The sequence below is a fragment of the Hypomesus nipponensis genome, chromosome 19 (genome assembly GCF_054491055.1).
Source record: "Hypomesus nipponensis isolate SF chromosome 19, ASM5449105v1, whole genome shotgun sequence".
Lineage (NCBI taxonomy): Eukaryota > Metazoa > Chordata > Actinopteri > Osmeriformes > Osmeridae > Hypomesus > Hypomesus nipponensis.
The window spans coordinates 10,666,880-10,684,869 of record NC_140379.1 but is presented as its reverse complement, the minus strand read 5'-3'; the positions used below and the strand labels follow the sequence as shown (position 1 = coordinate 10,684,869).

Sequence of the window (17,990 nt, the reverse complement as noted above, 5' to 3'; positions counted from 1 at the left end):
ACCAAAGCGCCCCTGCCCTCGCACCGAGGATTCTTCAAAGCCGTCGGCATAGACGTATTACTCACCATCCCATTGGCACACAGAACCGTTAAGTCAAGGATTCTGGGGCTTTTTTTATTTGCCAGTCTTTGGGGAACTAAGTGAGAGCAGTGGGAAGGGAGTGTAAGGACCCCCTGGTTAGTCTAGTGCACCTCTTAAGAAGATTAGCATGGCAAAGCTTTCTGCAGGTGGTTACCAAGTTGAGATAACCAACACGAGAAGAGCCGTAGCCTGTTTTCAGTCACAGCTTGCACTGAAAAGTCTTTTTAAATGCTGTCAAGCAGATACAAACGCAGAGAGTGGTAGGAAAAGACTATTTTCTGCCCCTTGCTGGTACTCGCTCTCCATTCTATCTCGCTCGCTTTCCGGACTCCAGTCAATCTGCATAAGAAAGGATGACTGACTGCACTCCGCTCCCATGCGGTTTGTTTACCTTCCCAAACCTTATTGAGATTCACAGTCCATCCTGCGTTTCCTGGCACAAGACTTGCTAGATAACAACGCGAGGAAGGTTACGCCCAACCCTAAGGCCTGCATGTCTCTCTTCTATGTGACCCTTTCAGCTCCGATATGGCCAGCAGTGCACAAGCGTGGGTCAGGGTTGGCCAATGGAAACTTTGCTTTGTTCTTTCAAAGCCAAATCGGCCTTCATAATGCATTTGAACCCTGATAGAACGTCAGTTCTGACTGTTGAAACCCTGCATGATTCATTTTGAATTTGAAAGGCAGTTTTGGAGTTGGATGAGTGAGATTAGGATCGACACTGTTTTTTTTTAATGCACTAACCATTCTGATGTGTTAATGTCAACAGTCGCCTGACTTACTGAGCATATGTTTTATTTTTGGGAGCACGGAAGTTTGACTTTCTTTGAACTTCCTTATAGCTTTTGTATTTTACTCCAATAATTACACTTTCTACTGTATACATATACCCATGATCTTTTATGTTATGTTTTATGTTGATTGAACCAGTGTTGCATTGGGCTGGTTTTGAAGAAAACAGCAGAGACATGGGTGTTTCATTGTAGATTCTGCAGAGGGAGCCTAGCCTATGGCACGACAGAGCACACAGGGGAACGCATGAAAGCGGGAGAGATCTGGATTTCTTGGAGATTTCTATACTTTTTGAATGTGTGTTTTTATATATTCTTTTACATACTCCAGCTCCACATCCCTATAGGCATGGTATTTTGAGAGCCCTGTGATGTTATGTGTGTGTGTGTGTGTGTGTTGGAGGGAATGTGGGGGGGGGCACTCCACACCCGTGTAACATTTCTCACACTCCCACACACACAGGCGGCTTGGAGTCGTCAGGGGCGACACCTCGAGCAGCATCCGCCGGGCTCCCTCCAGACCCACTCAAAGCTCTGGCGTCTCCTTCCAAATGAATCCATTCCACTCCTTCCCCTTTCAAACACGTCCCTCCTTGTGAATACCGTCCAAGCTTATTTAACATCTTTTTAGCCCACCAAATTCCCTTCGATTTACGCCAGCAGCGCGGGTCTTCGCCTGTTATGACTAAGAAGTCGGCAGAGTTGTGTTTTGGTTTGTTAACAGGCAAAAGCTTGTCCGTGTGCGATATGTGGCTTTTAGTGCGAGTTGTCACTCATGATTTTAAAAAAGTGTGGAGGGTGGGGAAAGAGAGACAACAGAAGTAAAGTAGAGTTATGAAATGAACAGAGGACGTGTTATCTGTGTTGAATGAAGTGCTGTTAAGGAGCTGTTAGAGCCTGCTCTATCCTCCCGCTCTTCCCTCCCCCCTCCTTATTTGATGTGCGGGGGCATTACAGTTTGGGTGATAAAGAGCGTGTGAGTGAAGGAGATGGCATATGAAGGAAAGATGAGGAGAGAAGGGCACCGTTTGTTCTGAGGGAAGCGAGGACTGGGACGAGGACCAGAAAGTCTAGCGTTTGGAGGAGACGGAGGCGTAAAGGACACGACGGCGTTGGCTGCGACTGTGGCCGTACGTGTGTGTCTGTGTCCTCGTTTCACTGGGGCTGCGCTGAACTCTGCGTGCGAGGGCCCCGGGGAGGGGCTCGGAATTCCTCCCCTCGCACGCTGTCTTTCGCCGCATCCTGATTGGAGCGGGCGGGCTGCAGAGGTGTCCAGCCCCCTGAGCCAAGGAGGAGGAGGACCGAGGGGTGGAAGGAGCAGAGGTGCTGAGTTGGGTGAGGGAGCTCGATTGTTGATGGATTTTCCGGCTTCCCCTTTAGGAGCCCCCGCCGCTGCTGCTGATGTGCGGTGTTCTGTGGGTGCCAAATACACATCCTCTTCACCGCATGTTTTGTCCTCCTCTAAACAGGTTTTATGCTGGAATGGAAACATCCCACACACACTCCCAATATCCAACGATAAACACATTAGTACGACTGCACATAAACCATCATATGAAATCACTTCCTGTCATTAGCGCCTGCAGAGCTTATCATATACATACTGACATATCATGCGCAAAGCGGATTTGGGGCTTGATGTCCCTGTAAGTATACTTCATGGATGAAACGCTTCGGCCATTATCCCATATTAAACTATCACCTCCGGTGCTTTGCTACACACATTTCTATTTCAACATGTGTTTTCTCGATGCTTAATGCTGTTGTAGACCACCGCTACCAAGGCACCGTGGACTGTGTCCCACGTAAGCATGAATAGGACTCAGAGTATTATGGTCTGCATGGGGCCCTTGATGACTGCCAGGGAGCCCATGTGTGGGGAGGTCCTTAACTGACCGACTCATCATGTTCCCTGAAAGAAGCAAATGATGATGAATGCCTCCCACCACCGGGAGTGACATCATCAGCAGGCGCCGCATCTGGGTCTCAGACTGACTGTTGGTATGAAACATCTGCTCCTCTGCGACCCGCCAAACACAGGAAGCAACGTGTGGAGTGTTGGCTGAGCGCTTGTCCAAGGTCGACGACATTTTACTAGAAATCTTTTGAGTTGTGAACATTTTCTCTTCACCGTGTATGACCGTGTTAGTAACCATCCAGATCCTTTGTATAGATGACCGGTGTCTTGCTTCTGTAACTGACAGGATAATCATGCATTTGAAAAGTTGTATCTCCTTAGAAACATCTTCAAGTGGGATTTATGTGTGCAATGTATGCTTGTGTGGGTTTGAATGCAGGCAATGTTGATTGTGTGTGTGTCTGTTCTTCAAATATCATGATCAAATGCTACTGATGGCACAATTAGGGCTAGTTTGGAGGCGACATGTCTTTAAGTATCACCGACACACACACACGCATACACACACAGTTTTCACCGGTTTGCTAGCAGAAACCCCCAAGCAACACCATTTACCTGGCATACGACCACCCTTTCCTCTACACTGCTCCAACACGTGTGGCGTTAATCAGACTTACACCCCCCCTCTCCCCTTCCCCTCCCTTGCTCTCACATGTTAACATGCCCTCTCAATTCTCCATTAGTTTTCCCTGGCAAAGCTTGAGGATAAACAGGCCGACAGCTACAGATAGGCATCTGCAGATGTGCCGCCATTGGCCGATAAGAACAACAGTGGGGGGGTGGAGGGTTGAGGGTGGGGTGGGTCCTCTATCTATCTCCCTGTTGTCTCTCTCTCACACACACACACACACTCAGCACCTGCTGACTAATGTTTGTTAGCACAGCAAGATAGACAAGTGAGGGAAAAAGGGGGTTGGCAGAGGAGGACAGGGAAAAAAAGACAGATGGAGGAAAGAGAGAGAGATGCATGTGGAGAGAAAGACATATCAGTGAGACGGTAGACGGTGAGAAAAGCAGGGAGGGGAACTACAAAGAGCGAGCTAGAGGGAGGGGGAAGGGGAGACTGAGAGAGGCGGAAGAAGGAGAGAGGGAACTGAAAGGCTAGTATTATCCCTCCGGGTCTTATCTATCTGTCCATCAACTGCAGGCCAGGGTGTGTTTCTCTCTCCTTTATCTGGATGCCCTGATGAGCCGGCTGGGCGGGGGGCGGGGGGATGAGAAGGGGGGTGAGGCGCGCTTGTGTGTGTGCATGGAGGGGGGGGGGGGGGATTTGTAGGCTCCAGGATTTGTAGGCTTTTGATTGACAGGTGCTTCTGACACACCTCAACTCCTCCCTCTCGCCTCGCTGTGACATTGCGGGGAGCCTGCTCTGTTGAGCCTGCTCAGTTGAGCCTGCTCAGTTGAGCCTTTCTCCACTCTCTCTCCATCCTCTTTTATCTCTTCCACCTCATTTTTCCCTCATAAATGAGACAGATATATGAAGAGATTCAAAGCTGATATTATAGCACAAAAATCTGCACCATTTGTAACAGGAGCAACCATTCCCCCCCAGCCGGGGCCTTCCCATGGCAACGACCTCTGCAGAAGGTCGGCTGCAAATGGGCCAAGAATGAGCTAAGTTCCAAGGGATAATTTAAGACACTTTAACATGATTAAAGTGTGTGTGGGAGGGGGGGGGGGGTGGGGGGGGGTTAATGCAATCAGCATTGTTTCAGATACAACTCAATTAACTCTAATGAAACAGACCTTTTCCTCGGCTGATCCTGGGGAAGCGTTAGCGCAGCTGGTGTCCAACCAGGAGCCGCCAGGATGGTGGAAAACATGTGACCCCACCACCACACACACACACCTGCAGCTATTGACGTCAAATACACCTAACCAAGGGAAAAACAAGTGCATGTGACACACATACTCATTAACTGTCCACTCGTAGGCATGTCAGCCGCAATATACAGTTAAACAGGATCAAGATCCGCATACTATCATTTCAGTGTTCAAATTTCAATAGTTTATTGAAACAATCTAGTTTTAGTCTTGAGCTTTTGTTGATTGTGACACCCTGAAACACCTACAGATCAACCTGTCTGCGTGCAGATTAGAGAGGTTGGCACAGACATCCCTTACTGCACATGTCTTTCTGCGATGGCTCTATTGCTGTGTTCACAGTTTTGGTTCACAAGCAGAAGCAAAGGGCTTGTCGGAAACCTTTTCAGAGGCCATTTTGTTTCAGAACCTCTTCCTGTGTGAGCCCAGGAGGACAAGCCCTAAAACATGGATTCCCAATTGCTGCCTGTGGAGGCATCAAAATGGAAATCTATCTCTTCCGTCTCCCAGCATATAGTGAAAATGAAAATCTGGCTAATCATTCACAAGGAAAAGGAAGAACAGAATGTGTCTCACAACAGTAAATTATGAATTCAGCTATAGTTTATTTACATTACAAAAACAATGTCTCACTTCTGTTAGAAATTCTTACATGTCACCCCAGTATCTTCCTCTCGCAGCATCTTGCATGGTTCCCAGTCGGCCAACATGTGTGCTCCCAATTTTCTCCACCGTCCCAGAATGGTTACATCTGTGCCAACTGAGCAGTCATAATAATGCAACCCTCAAACCTTCGCTAGGTAGGTTTCATGAGGCTGGCTTCATTTTATCTGCATTTCTTTGTTTTCTATCCACATCTCAAGCCTCTAACTGAAATGCAAAATCCACTCAGAGAGGCAAAGAGCCAACCAGTGCAATGGATGAACATACTCTTCAACTTGCTACGCTGCATCGGGTAAAAAATACAAAATAAATACTGGGCTCAGTGAACATAAACACTTCTCTGAAGATTGAACGTTTTTTTTGTAAACAGGAGATGACTTCCTACCTCCATCCTCTCTCTCTCTCTCTCTCTCTCTCTCTCTCTCTCTCTCTCTCTCTCTCTCTCTCTCTCTCTCTCTCTCTCTCTCTCTCTCTCTCTCTCTCTCTCTCTCTCTCTCTCTCTCTCTCTCTCTCTCTCTCTCTCTCTCTCTCTCTCTCTCTCTCTCTCTCTCTCTCTCTCTCTCTCTCTCTCTCACTCACTCACTCACTCACTCACTCACTCACTCACTCACTCACTCACTCACTCACTCACTCACTCACTCACTCACTCACTCACTCACTCACTCACTCACTCACTCACTCACTCACTCACTCACTCACTCACTCACTCACTCACTCACTCACTCACTCACTCACTCACTCACTCTCACACACACACACACACACACACACACACACACACAACCTCGGTCGTATTCTAAACAGCAGCTGTGCCCAAGGGGAACTTGACCACCGCTAACACAGCCCTCCTGAATGTTTACAAGTTCAACCTCAGCACAGCATCTGGACTGCACCTGAAGCGGTTTAGCGGCCAGGTTAAAAATATCTCTCCCCAGGCTGGGTGAGCTAACAGCTCTGTGAGACTCCATTGATTCCCAGCCGCCTGCTCACAAAAAAGGGGGCGTGCCCTGAGCCCCTGGAATGAGAAGACCTTTCCACATAAAAGCAAGCGTTTGCTGGTCAAATTGATCGAAAACTGAAATAGAGATTGATGGTGCGTTTTACATTGTTTGAATGAAAATTGAGTGATTGAAATAGTTCAGGATGTTGCATGGTAGTGTGGTGATTACTTTGAGACTGAGATGTATACACTTCCTGTGTGTGGGTGCGTGTCTGCGTGTGTGTATTTCTGTTGTTAATGCTAGAGTTGTAGTCTCAGTTTCAATGTATTTGCTTCAGACTAACACTGGCAACAAGACCTGGCTCAGCCTTTGCTGTCATATCAACAACCCCCGGAGGCATTTTTACAGTCCAATAGATACTATGAGTACCTCTGACTGTGGCATCCACTCTTGCAAAGCACCACCCATCAATGTTCTGTCTTCAGCCTCCTTCTAAACATTATGTGCATGACCTCTAAAAGGCCATGTGCTTGCCTGTGTGCTTGTGAGAGAGTGGATTGATGTCTGCTCTTTTAGACAATGTGACAGAAAATCGGACATTGTGTCAGTTTCCGTTGGCAGTTTTTTTTAGTGCACAAAACTCACAAAACTCATAACCCTCTCAGGTCCCTCTGTCAAATATATATATATATATATATATATATATATATATTCTGAGTGGTCTCTTACAAGCCTGCATAAAAACATTTTTTTATTTGAGTATTTTTCAGCTTTGAAACAGATTTTCCTTATCAAGGGACCATTGACATAATGATCCACATTGACATAAAGAAACACTCAAGTAAGCAAGCTATTGTCTACAATATTGCTGCAGTTGTAGCGTACCTCAAAGATGTCTCCTGTCACAGAAGACAAATACGCAGTGACGACTCCACCGAACGACACATTTCCTCATTTCATCAGCTTGTCGAGTTTGACAGGCACAGTGGAGTATGACAAAGTGGCCAAATAAACATTTTATTCAATTCTGCTTTAGTAAACAATTAATATACTGTTTTGTCACTCAAGTTCTATTCTCAAATAGGAATTTGGTCCTTCCCCCCTCCCTTCTTGAGAAGGAAATGAAGGGCTGACAAGACATGGTCTGGTCCAAGACTATCAGGATGTGGTGGCCTTTCCATCTAATGAATACAACAGATTTCCGTCACTACTCCACGGCCTCGTTGAAATACTCCCCAAAATTGACCTTCCCTTTCCCCTCTTTGTTGATTTCCCTCCCGAGTGCGAAATTGGATTGGTTTAAGGAAATCTGGTGTTTTGCCTTTGGCCCCCGAAGATCACTGGACAAATACATTGATGTAGTCAAACAGACTTTGCTTTCAAGACAGCTTGTGTTCGTAATGGCCAGGCAAGAACCTTCACAAACTTGCCATAAAGAATTCATTGTCCAGTGTTTGAGTCATGCAATATGCACAGCCTCTCAAGAAGCCTCTACCAACATGAACTTCACTGTGAACTGGGTCCTTTTCGTCCAGGCCTTGTGTGCACATATACAAACATACCTACCTACAATATTTACACGCACAAACATTCACAGTGATAGCAGTCTATCACACGTCAGTCCTTAAAAGTCCTCTAATTTATGCAGTGGGAAAACTGTTGGGACTACACAACGTGTTCGCCTTTGATTCGGTAACATGGTGGGGTTTGGGTTTGCATAACAAAGGGAATAAATGTTTGACAGCTGCCAAATTAGAACTGGAAGCATTTGTCTAGTGGTTATCTACGCGTCTAAGGAAGCTGATTTCTTTGTTTCCCTGCGAGCCTTGAACTTCCAGAGCTGTTTGATGTTCGCTGTCTCTGAGCTTCAGCCCTGCTGCCTATGGACACAAGCAAACACACAATCTCACAGAGGTACTTACTCACATCCAACAGAAGTGACAAACGCACTCAGACACTCCCTCCTTTCCACCTTTGTGAATGGTCCCCAGTGTTTAAAGAACTGCCTGACTGAGATCCTCCTCAGAACTGTAATATCACCATTTAGAGTCTGATTCAGTGTTCCTGTACTCATTGTAAAGGTCCCAATCTGTAACATTTGCTAAAACCTTGGATCAAGTTCATTATAGCCAGCCGCACCTTAAGGGAAACTTGAGATGAAATGAGCTACACACTGTAGAAAGAAGGGAGCATTCTTTATTTTGATATCAAGTAAATGTAATGATACATGTGACAATCACACCCACAGACACACACAGGGTATTATACGTTCTCATCATCTCTGCAATGAGGATGCTTATTCAATAGTCTCTCGAGTCTACCGCAAAGAAACGCTTCATCGATCCAGGCTTCGCACTCCCATAACTAACTCCTCACATTGGACTGGGGAGTTATCGGCCTGTGTTTGGGCGCATTCTATTAAATAATGCCCACAGCAAGCTCAGCTTGGGTGCTGTCTGCTGTTCTGCCATTGATCAAGTGTCCGGTAGGTCTGGATGCAATTGCTCTGTCAATATGCAGTGAGGATGGTGTGTGTGCAGGAGGTATAATGCCAATGGTGCTGGGCATTTGAAGAATATACAGCCTATGGATGCATGTGGAATGGATTCAAAAATAGATTGCTGGCCCCTTTGTTGCCTCTTTGTCCTTGTTGATGTCTTCACAGACTGTCAACTAAAGATATTAAGATTTGTGTAAAAATAAAAGTGCTTCATCCTGCTTTGTGGTTGACTACGCACCTACAACTAAGCAGAGAGAAGAGCATGACGTTTTTATCAAATCTGTCCGACCTGTACCTTAACCTGTTGAATTTTTTATGATATATTATTATTAAATTGAAAATTATCATATTTTTATTGCTCCAACCACACTGTGGCATAATATTGCTATGGAATCTAATTTTTCGCCAGTAATGCTCCGGACAAAGGAATGATATAACACTCTGTGAAACTGCTCCAGCCAAGCGCCTTTGAAATCAAATCCTCATGTTTGTGGGATGTACTTGTAGCAACAGGGAGTCAAGACGCCAGCAGTTCTGCAATTAGAAATATTAATGTTTTGGGATCTAAGGGGATCCCAGAGCCTTATGTATATTGCAGTAAGCCCTTTTTTCTGATTCTGGACTTGCTTTTAATTAAAAAGTGTAGGATCCCCTCTGCGTGTGTGTGTCCAAGGTTAGAGATACCCCCTGCCTACTCATGAGTATCAGCCAACATCCAGATCCATTAATCTGAAAAGAGATTGGCAGATTCATTCAGATGATTCCTACGATTATCAGGTGATTACTTGCTGCCAAGCTATGCAGATTGTTAAAAGATCAGTGAATTTGCTGCACTAGTTGTCTGGCCGGTGTGGAGTTATTGCATTTCCTAGGAGAATGCAACAGTAAGGAAAAAAAAAGCCTATCAATCCAGACCATTCCATTAGGCAAGAGGGGGAACAAAGTGCCCACCCAGTACATTACTGTGTGAATTGTGATTAATTGGAGTTGATGGTGTTCGCCTAGTAGCTCAGTGTTGGCCATCTATAATGTTTCCACCACCCCAACCCACACCTCCCAGGTATCAGTAAAGTCAATTTAGGCCAGTGGGATCTGATGAGGCCAGCTTGAAGAACGTGAGAAAAAAAAAGACGGTCAATGATGCTAGTTCAGGTCAGACAGTCCAAAGTGCTGACAGACCCAGAAACTTTCGCGCTCACTCTCTTCATTTGTAAAAATTCACACTACTACTCTCCCTAAGCCAAAACTTTGGGTCAGTCTTAGCAGAACCTCTTTTCTTCCCATGTGGTTCTTCTGCCTATGCGACTTGACAACATATCCAGGGTCCTCTCGGCCAGCTGTTTTGCTTGAGGCCTCCACATGTGCCAGTCCAGCCATGTATGTTCCACCCACATCTGGAAGCGGATCATCTTACGGTCATTGTTCTCAAGGTTGTGCCTTTGAAATTTCATCCATGCATTGGCCCCCGTGATTTACGGTGGGCCGCAATGAGGTACTTAAGACCTGCACATTCCAACTGGCTAAAAGATAAGGAAATACTGAAGGCCAGTCATGTAGGTTTACATGTGGCTTTATCAGATGGCACTGTAATATAAATGATGCATTGTGAAGCAGAGCCAAGAGGCTAGATCTGACTAAATATAACTGGAAAGGTGGGTGGAAAAAAACTTTTTGAATCGCAAACAGCAAACAGATGTGCAGCTTGAGTATACAATACGCTCCTGCGTCTTTGTTAGTGTGTGATTTGTCAGCGGTTGGATGTGTGGAAGTGTATTTTGGAAGTGTGTGTGTGTGTGTGTCTTCTGCTTTCCCTCACACCGAGCAGTCAGACATGGGGGAAGGCAAGTCTCTTGGGTCTTATCTGGAAGTGTGATTTACTCCAGAGTTGTCAGGTCTCTTAAACCGCGGGGGTGTCTAAAACCCCTGCCTGTACGCAAAAAAGACCAGCTCACAACTCAACAAGCCTTCAACACCATTTCCTGTGTACAGAGAGTTCCACAGCAGCCTAACACATTCAACATTGCTCTTGCCACTTCACCGAGGAACGGCCAAGCAAAACACTTTGAGGTCCCCTATCACAGCAACAAAACATTCATTTATTCCCATTCAACAGTCCATAAATACATTGTGTGTAAAGTGGTTCTCCCTTTTAAAAGAAGAATCCTTGTTCACAAGCCTACGTGTTTGCACTTAGTTATTTTTCAGAATGGAATCTTCCGTTTTGCTCCTCTGTGCCTGCTCGCAAAGTTGTCTCAGATCAATAGCTTCTAATGCGGGAAATAATTATTATCCGAGATGAAAGTGGGAGAGAGAAACACAAACAGCCTGTGGATTCAGGTTTTTAATTAGTGTTGTGTGTGTCTTCACTCTGTAGCAAATTAGCCTCCCTCAAAAAAGGAACACTCGTTCTTTAAAAGAGATTATAACATTGTGTTTGATTGTGGATGTATGTGTGTGTGTGTGTAGGACAGTATGCCTAGGTGACCCCCACCAATGAAGAGAATGTATAATATTGGACCGTATCATAACACCCCATCCCTCCGCTTCTCTCTCAGGTATGCCCCGCTTCGCCAGTCAGCCTGCGCCAGCCAGCGTGCGCCCAGGCGACAGCCAGGTACTGGCGTGCGACGTCAACGCAGACCTGGCTCCCTTCGTGCACTGGGAGCGGGAACGCGAGCAGCTTGACCTGGGCACGCGGCGGGTCCAGCTGCCCAGTGGGGCCCTGGTGATAAGCAACGCCTCTGAGGCAGATTCTGGACTGTACCGCTGCGTGGTGGAGAATGCCGGACCAGCCAAGACCAGCGAGGAGGCCCAGCTCCTGACACTGCCAGGTTAGAGGAAGGCTAGCTTTAGCATGGCATAGCACAGTGGCCATCATTAGTACCTTCTCTCTGGTTTATTAGTCTGTTAGAGGCTGACGTCACAGAGTTAGTTCATATTTGGCAAATTGCAATTGTGGGGACTCTAGGTAGATTGCTCTTTGGGTTTGGTAAGAGGTAAACAAAAACATTGCCTGAAAAGCTTAACATGATCAATGCTCTGAGTGAAACACCACTGAAGAGAGAATTTAATAAACGTATAAAACAAGAGATCTGTATAATCTATCTTCCTTGATTTAGCATGCCGAAGGCGGAGACAAGCAATTTGTTTTCTAAGATAGGATTGATTTGTAATTTTATTGAAGTTTTTATGAGTTCTTTTTTGTTTCATCTTCTGCAAAGTGAGTTAGTTTGCAAAGTCTAATTGCACAGTATCATTGTTTCTCCAAATGTGTTTTATTTAGTTTTTTTAAGTGGTCTCGATCCAACATGCTGCTCTTGAAACCCAGAGAAGCTTATGCAGTGTACACTATTGTTGCATTTTGTTAAATTACAAACATATGAACACATTTGAAAGAGAATATTTGAGGGAGAAGGAAAGTGACAGAGCAAGGAAAGAAAAACTCCTGTGGGGTCATCAGAAAAAGCACAGTAACTCAATCGCAGCTCAATGCGGCTGAATTCCATTGTGTCATAGCTTCACCTCCCCCCCCCCACCTCACCAAACTTTATTTACTGGTGTTGTTAAGAGCTGGAGTCTGCCTGCACAGGAAAGATATTCCAGGTTATAAATCGGCCTTCAACCAGACCCAGCTGGTGTGGTGTCCACTACGTGTGGTAGAACAACTCTGAGAAGTATGTTGACATAAACACACACACAGCTAACTGATCTCTGCCATTTTGGTGAATGGGTCTTTGAATGTACAATTTAAATTGACTTCATATGAGTCTAAACAGAAAAGAGACTGAGATTTTAATATATTCCCTCTGGGTTTCCTGAAAAAGAAAAGTCATGCAGTCATCTCTGTTCTGTTACTTTTTAGCAGTGACCTCAAATACCCTGTATGTGAGAACACAGTTCAAATACTAGAGAGAATAAACTTAAACCCTAGAGTTAACCCAATGCAGTGGCACACCATTTTTCATATTCCTGCCCTATGCCCTTAGAACGAGTCTCTGGTAAGAGGGTAGGCTTTTGAAGTCAATAATGATAAAACATGTTAAGCAGAACGTCACCCCCTCCTCTCTCTCTCACCCTCCCCAGAAACCGGAGAGGAAAGAAAGCTGGAGTTCCTGGTGCAACCTCTTCCTGTGACCAAATCAGTGGGGGAGAGTGTTCTGCTGCCATGCGTGGTGACAGGCTACCCAGCTCCCTACGTTCGATGGATGTTTGGCGACAAACTGGTTGAAGAAAGGTAAGGACGATGGGTCTTCACTAGCTCTCCTTTTTTTGTCCGCCTTACAAGCTTTTTGTGCACCAGTACAAGATTGTGAGCTCAACAGTCTATTCAAAGATGGAGGCAAAAGACAACAGGGTGACCCTTCCCTGAACTCACACCAAAGTATAGTGGTGGATGTTGAAATCTTATGCTTCCACTCACTGGAAAACCTTCTTCCAGTTCTCACGCACTCCAAGCCGCTCTGAGACGGTTTGCCTTGTACTCCTTTGTATGTGGTGCCAGTGCCCCTGGAGAGTTGAGCACTTTTAAGTGGGGGAGCCTGTTCTGAGAGGTGTTAATACTACTCTCCCCCCTCTACCGCCTCCCCCTCAGCCGAGCCACAGTCCTGCCAGCTGTGTCACTTCAGCAGGATACGACAACAGGGGTGGGCAGAATGTGGGAGAAGTTCATAAATGAAGTTCTTTAAAGGCACCCGTGTTTGTGCCTTGCTCTTGGCTCATTATCGTATCCTTGGCAACCCCAAATCCCTGGGAGTGGAGCTGACTGGACTGGCCACTAAAAAGTGTCTTCTGACCAATTAGAGTAGACTGTTGTTTTCCACCTCACGTATGGGCCTTTTAGCGTCCCCTCCCTTTATGTCCCCTCGAGTGATGCGTTTTGTAAGTTTAGAGGACATCACGAAACTACCAAGGCACACACTCATTTGTCTAAGTTTAGCAGTATAGGTTTCTTGCATTGCCCCTTCGAAATAACTAAATAATTCACCTTTGTGGCTGCAGTAGCCAACTGAATGTCGTGAATGTCAGACTGAATAGAATTCTTCCCACCCACTCATGTCTGTAGGTCCCAACAGAATAAGTCCTCTTCATATGGTATTCTTCACGGAGATATGTAATTGTTAGACAAAACCCGTTGCGGGCGGTAGGAGGTTACTAACGGTATAGTTATCAAATTGGATGTATGATTACAATATGGACTATTCATTGCTTAGATTCCATATGTCCTCTGGGTATTTAAAGGGGAGGGTGGTGGGGAGGGCTTACATTGGCAATTAGAATGTGCGGCAAAAGCAAAGGAGGTCTTCCTGTCTTACCCAAAGAAACACAGACAGGCCGAATACATTATCAAGGGAACCATCCGTGAATACCGACAATTAAAATGAGGTACCAGTGGAGTTTGTCTCTCTCTTTCTCTCTCTGTATTTCTCTCTCTCTCCCTGTTTCTCCTTTAAAGTCTCCTTTCACTCTCAAGGGGAGATGACTTGTCAGTTTGTAATTGGAACGGCGTTCCTGGATAGGGGAGGGAAAAGGGTAAAATCTGTGAGAAGAATCAAATTGGTCTTTGGAACAATAGTCAGGCGTATTTGGGGACCCTTTAAAGGACAAACTGTATTAGTAAGCCCATGAAAGAACGTTTGTGGAAATGTAACAGGGCAGAGGGTTGAGGCAAAGTGTGACTGGGACAACATTTCACTGACTGTCATTTTTATCTTTATCTATTGTTACACAAATTTTTATCTTCATGCTCTTTTAAAATGAATCACTCTGAGGTTGCTGTCTCTCAGCGACGTAGCGTCTTTGTTTGACGTAAAAACACCTATTTTATTAGGAAGAGTCCTATCAGAGTATGGCACTCTAAAATAGATTCAAGGATGCATTTTGCCACTTCTGGGAAACACAAACTTTCACCCTATAGTCAAATATACTGATATTTAGTTTGTTTATATTGTTTCATGTATTCCACAAGCTCACATTAATTCCTTAGTATTGGATTCTCAAGCATGTATTCCTTTGAGATGGCATCTCTATCTGAGGTTGACTTAAAGGCAGGGTAGGTTGTTGTTTAGAAGTACTTTTTTTTTTATCCTGAAAAAAACGTAACATCCTGATAGCAACCAATAAATCTTAAGGTTTGATAGTAAAATGAAATCAATCTGAAATCTGTTGGACCGAATGCAATGATTGGACAGGCTATTTGTCTGGCTGCCTTCTGGCAGAAGTCAAGTGTGTTTTGGATCAGTGGCTTTTAAGGGAGGGGGTGGGAAATGTTGGTTTGAATCCTTTTAAACTGGAGATAAAATTGCCTGGTTCGCAAAACTTGCCTATCCTGCCTTTAAGCTCAAACTAGGATGAGAAAGTTGAATATTTCAGCAATGGTTGTTAGTCTTTGGCTTTCGCAGAACCTTTATACCAGGAGTCCGTTTTGCACATCAAATACAGTACAGCTTCATTTCCATGGAGAATACTATACCTATGCTGCCTTTGATGTTGTAGAGGATGAAAGATGTAGACAGAATAAAGGATGGAACAGAAAGGAAATCCGATAAAAGGGTTGGGTGCAGATGTTGCAGGGGTATGAGAAGTCAGAGGGTCGTCAGCTTTGTCTTAATGGTGTCAGACCAGAAGCCTGTCCAAACCATGGCATGAGTTTTTTCTTTTTTACTACCTACTTCCAAATGATTTCCAAATTAATAATACCCCACTGTTGTTGTCAAGTAAGAAGTCACTACAAATTACATTCTGGAAATGCTAGAGTTTGGGACCCTTCAGTTATGCATGTGTTTAGCCAATCAAATACTACTTAGGAATTATTATTAGAATTTCATTTTTGTACACATTTTTTGTCATTTATTTTGGGACTGTGTGCTGTGCACCTTTCCTGAGGAGGTATCCCTAGACAGCCCCCTGGTGGCCTGGAAACAACCTCTTAAAAGTTTAAAAGTGGAGAAAATGGCCGGCGTCACATTGCAAGTAACATTTCCACAGTCTTTAGAAGAAACAAATAGCCAAAGTAAATACATAAAACCGTTCATTTATTCCACAGCAATGGCAATAACTGTAGCAAGACACACATTGAATATGAATCCCGCGTTGATGGTTGCAACCGTCTCGCGTGCATAGTCTTTTTGATTTCAACCCTCTGCAATTTGGTTCTCCACTTATAACTGTGGTCATTATGAAAGCAAGCACTGGCTTTTGTTCTTCTGCGAGTATCACTCTATCACCTAATAGAATTCTCCGGTAGTCAATAAAGCCGATGAATTATGTATAGCTAGAGGCGACGGAAAAATTGACATTGCATGTAAATCAAGACTCTGAAGGCTCAAAGCTGTCTCTTCTCTTTGTCTCACTCCCTCATTTGAATATGATTGCTTTTATTATATTTGCTTATGTATGAATAGGGTGCGGTGGGGGAAATGTGTTTGCAGTGGGACTATAATGGGGTAAGACTCTCCCTTCTTGGCTCACTGGCTTTGCTTGTATCTCTTTTTTTCCTCCTCTCCCCCTCTTTCTATTTTCCCTCTTTTGCCCACCCCTCCCTCTCCCATTGGCCTTGGAAAGTCCTTACATCTGGTTGGCAGGGAGCTGGCAAGAGCTATGTCTCAGTAGCAATGACCCCTGTAGCATACCCTCCTCCGACTCCTATCGCACCATTAGAGCCTTATATCCTCGGTGTATTCCCTGCATTTCTGTCCTGGCGCCATAACCCCCATTGAAATGCCCATTTTATGGGCATCACCGTCCATCACGCTTAAGCAAATGACCAATCGCCAAGCGCTCTGGGAAACCATGACATGACATCTTTAAGGGGCAACAAGCCTGGTCAGGAGGCCTTGTACTAGTAGCCCCGTGAAGACAAGGCTGTCCCCTTGTGCTGTTTGTTTGCTCCCCCTGTCTTTAGGTATTCAGTAAGCTTCAGTAGTTGTTCAGTAGGCTATTGCTGGCTATACAGAAACTCTGTCCTTTGCAGTCCCAGCTACCCACTTATGTAATTGGGAACAATTGCTGATATCACTAACCCTTGTGGATTACTCCCTGACCTAAATTACTACCTAACTGCAGCATCACCAAACACTGATTACTGCATAAATAGACCTAATGTTTAAACGGGTCGCTTACACATTGTGTCGTTTTTCTTGTTGTCTATTTCCATTGTGGTTTGAAGGCCCACTGTTTTCCATTTGTTCCTTCTACTCCCTATGTGGCATGAACACATGCAGGAACAATACACATATCTTGTCTGGATGTTTTCTGCAGAGTCTAAGACAGTAATCTTTTGGAGACACCACCCATCAGTATTAAGGGGCTAGGATTTCTTCTCACTTTTTTTCCATGGTCAGTATTAACAAGATTAATGGCGTGTCCACCTTTAGCTAAGCTCATACATTTAGCTTTTGTGCCCCACCCACACACACACAGACTTGCACACACACACACACACACACACACACACACACAGAACAGAAATACACATTTTTGTTTTGTCTAACAATATGGAAAGCATGGTGGTAGATGTAATGTTCCTGCCTACACAAACACAAGACGGCCTGTTCAAGAGTTAAGGGCTTGAGGAGTTTGTGGAAATCAAAGATACTAAAGTAGAAGAAAATGGATGGATACTGTACAATTATGAATTATGGTTGTACATGGGACCATTGGTAACATAATTGGAAATGCGTGGGAAGTGCATTGTTTAAACAATAGATACATTGGGTGGTTTCAAACTTGGCTGAACCTACTTGCAACACAATTATTACTCAAATATAACCAACCCCACAACTCTAGTCAGACCCTTTTTAGCGAGTCTACTTCTTCTCTTGTCTATGCCTCTTTCCTCCGTGTCATGTAATGCATCAGTATGAAACTCTCCACCAAAGCCCCAGTTTCTTGCGCCGCTGTTGGCATGATGGATGGTGACAGAGGCCCTAGCTCCAGAGTGACTTTCTCCATTATGTCTGAGCTGAGGGAACAGACAGGCATAGTTGTTTTCTGCCACCGAAGCAGAGAAACTCCTAGAAGTCTGTCGCTCAGGATTGCCACAAAACACGCTGGGCTCTCTTTCTCTGTCTAACACCTCCCCACGGCATCTGCTTTCCTCGTCTTGCCCTTGTCGACCCTTTACAGATACCGTGCCTGGGTGTGTGTCAACAGGCAAACCGTCCTTGTCTTCCATCGTTATGCTTCGGTACACTTGCACACCCCCTGAGTTGCCACAAGCCTATGACTTTGTAATTGACCAATCCCAGTTTTACTTTCATCTATCCTTGGTGGTT

General features: G+C 44.9%; 1 protein-coding gene across 2 annotated transcripts in view; it reads left to right on the top strand.

The window, feature by feature from the left end:
* The window catches only part of neo1a (neogenin 1a), a 113,106-nt gene that overhangs the window by 51,527 nt on the left and 43,589 nt on the right, over nucleotides 1–17,990 (top strand). For both annotated transcript variants that reach the window (XM_084682269.1, XM_084682271.1), the window contains exons 3-4: nucleotides 11,274–11,549; nucleotides 12,802–12,952. In XM_084682269.1, the coding sequence (XP_084538395.1) occupies nucleotides 11,274–11,549; nucleotides 12,802–12,952 (427 nt within the window). The remainder of the gene's footprint in view (nucleotides 1–11,273; nucleotides 11,550–12,801; nucleotides 12,953–17,990) is intronic.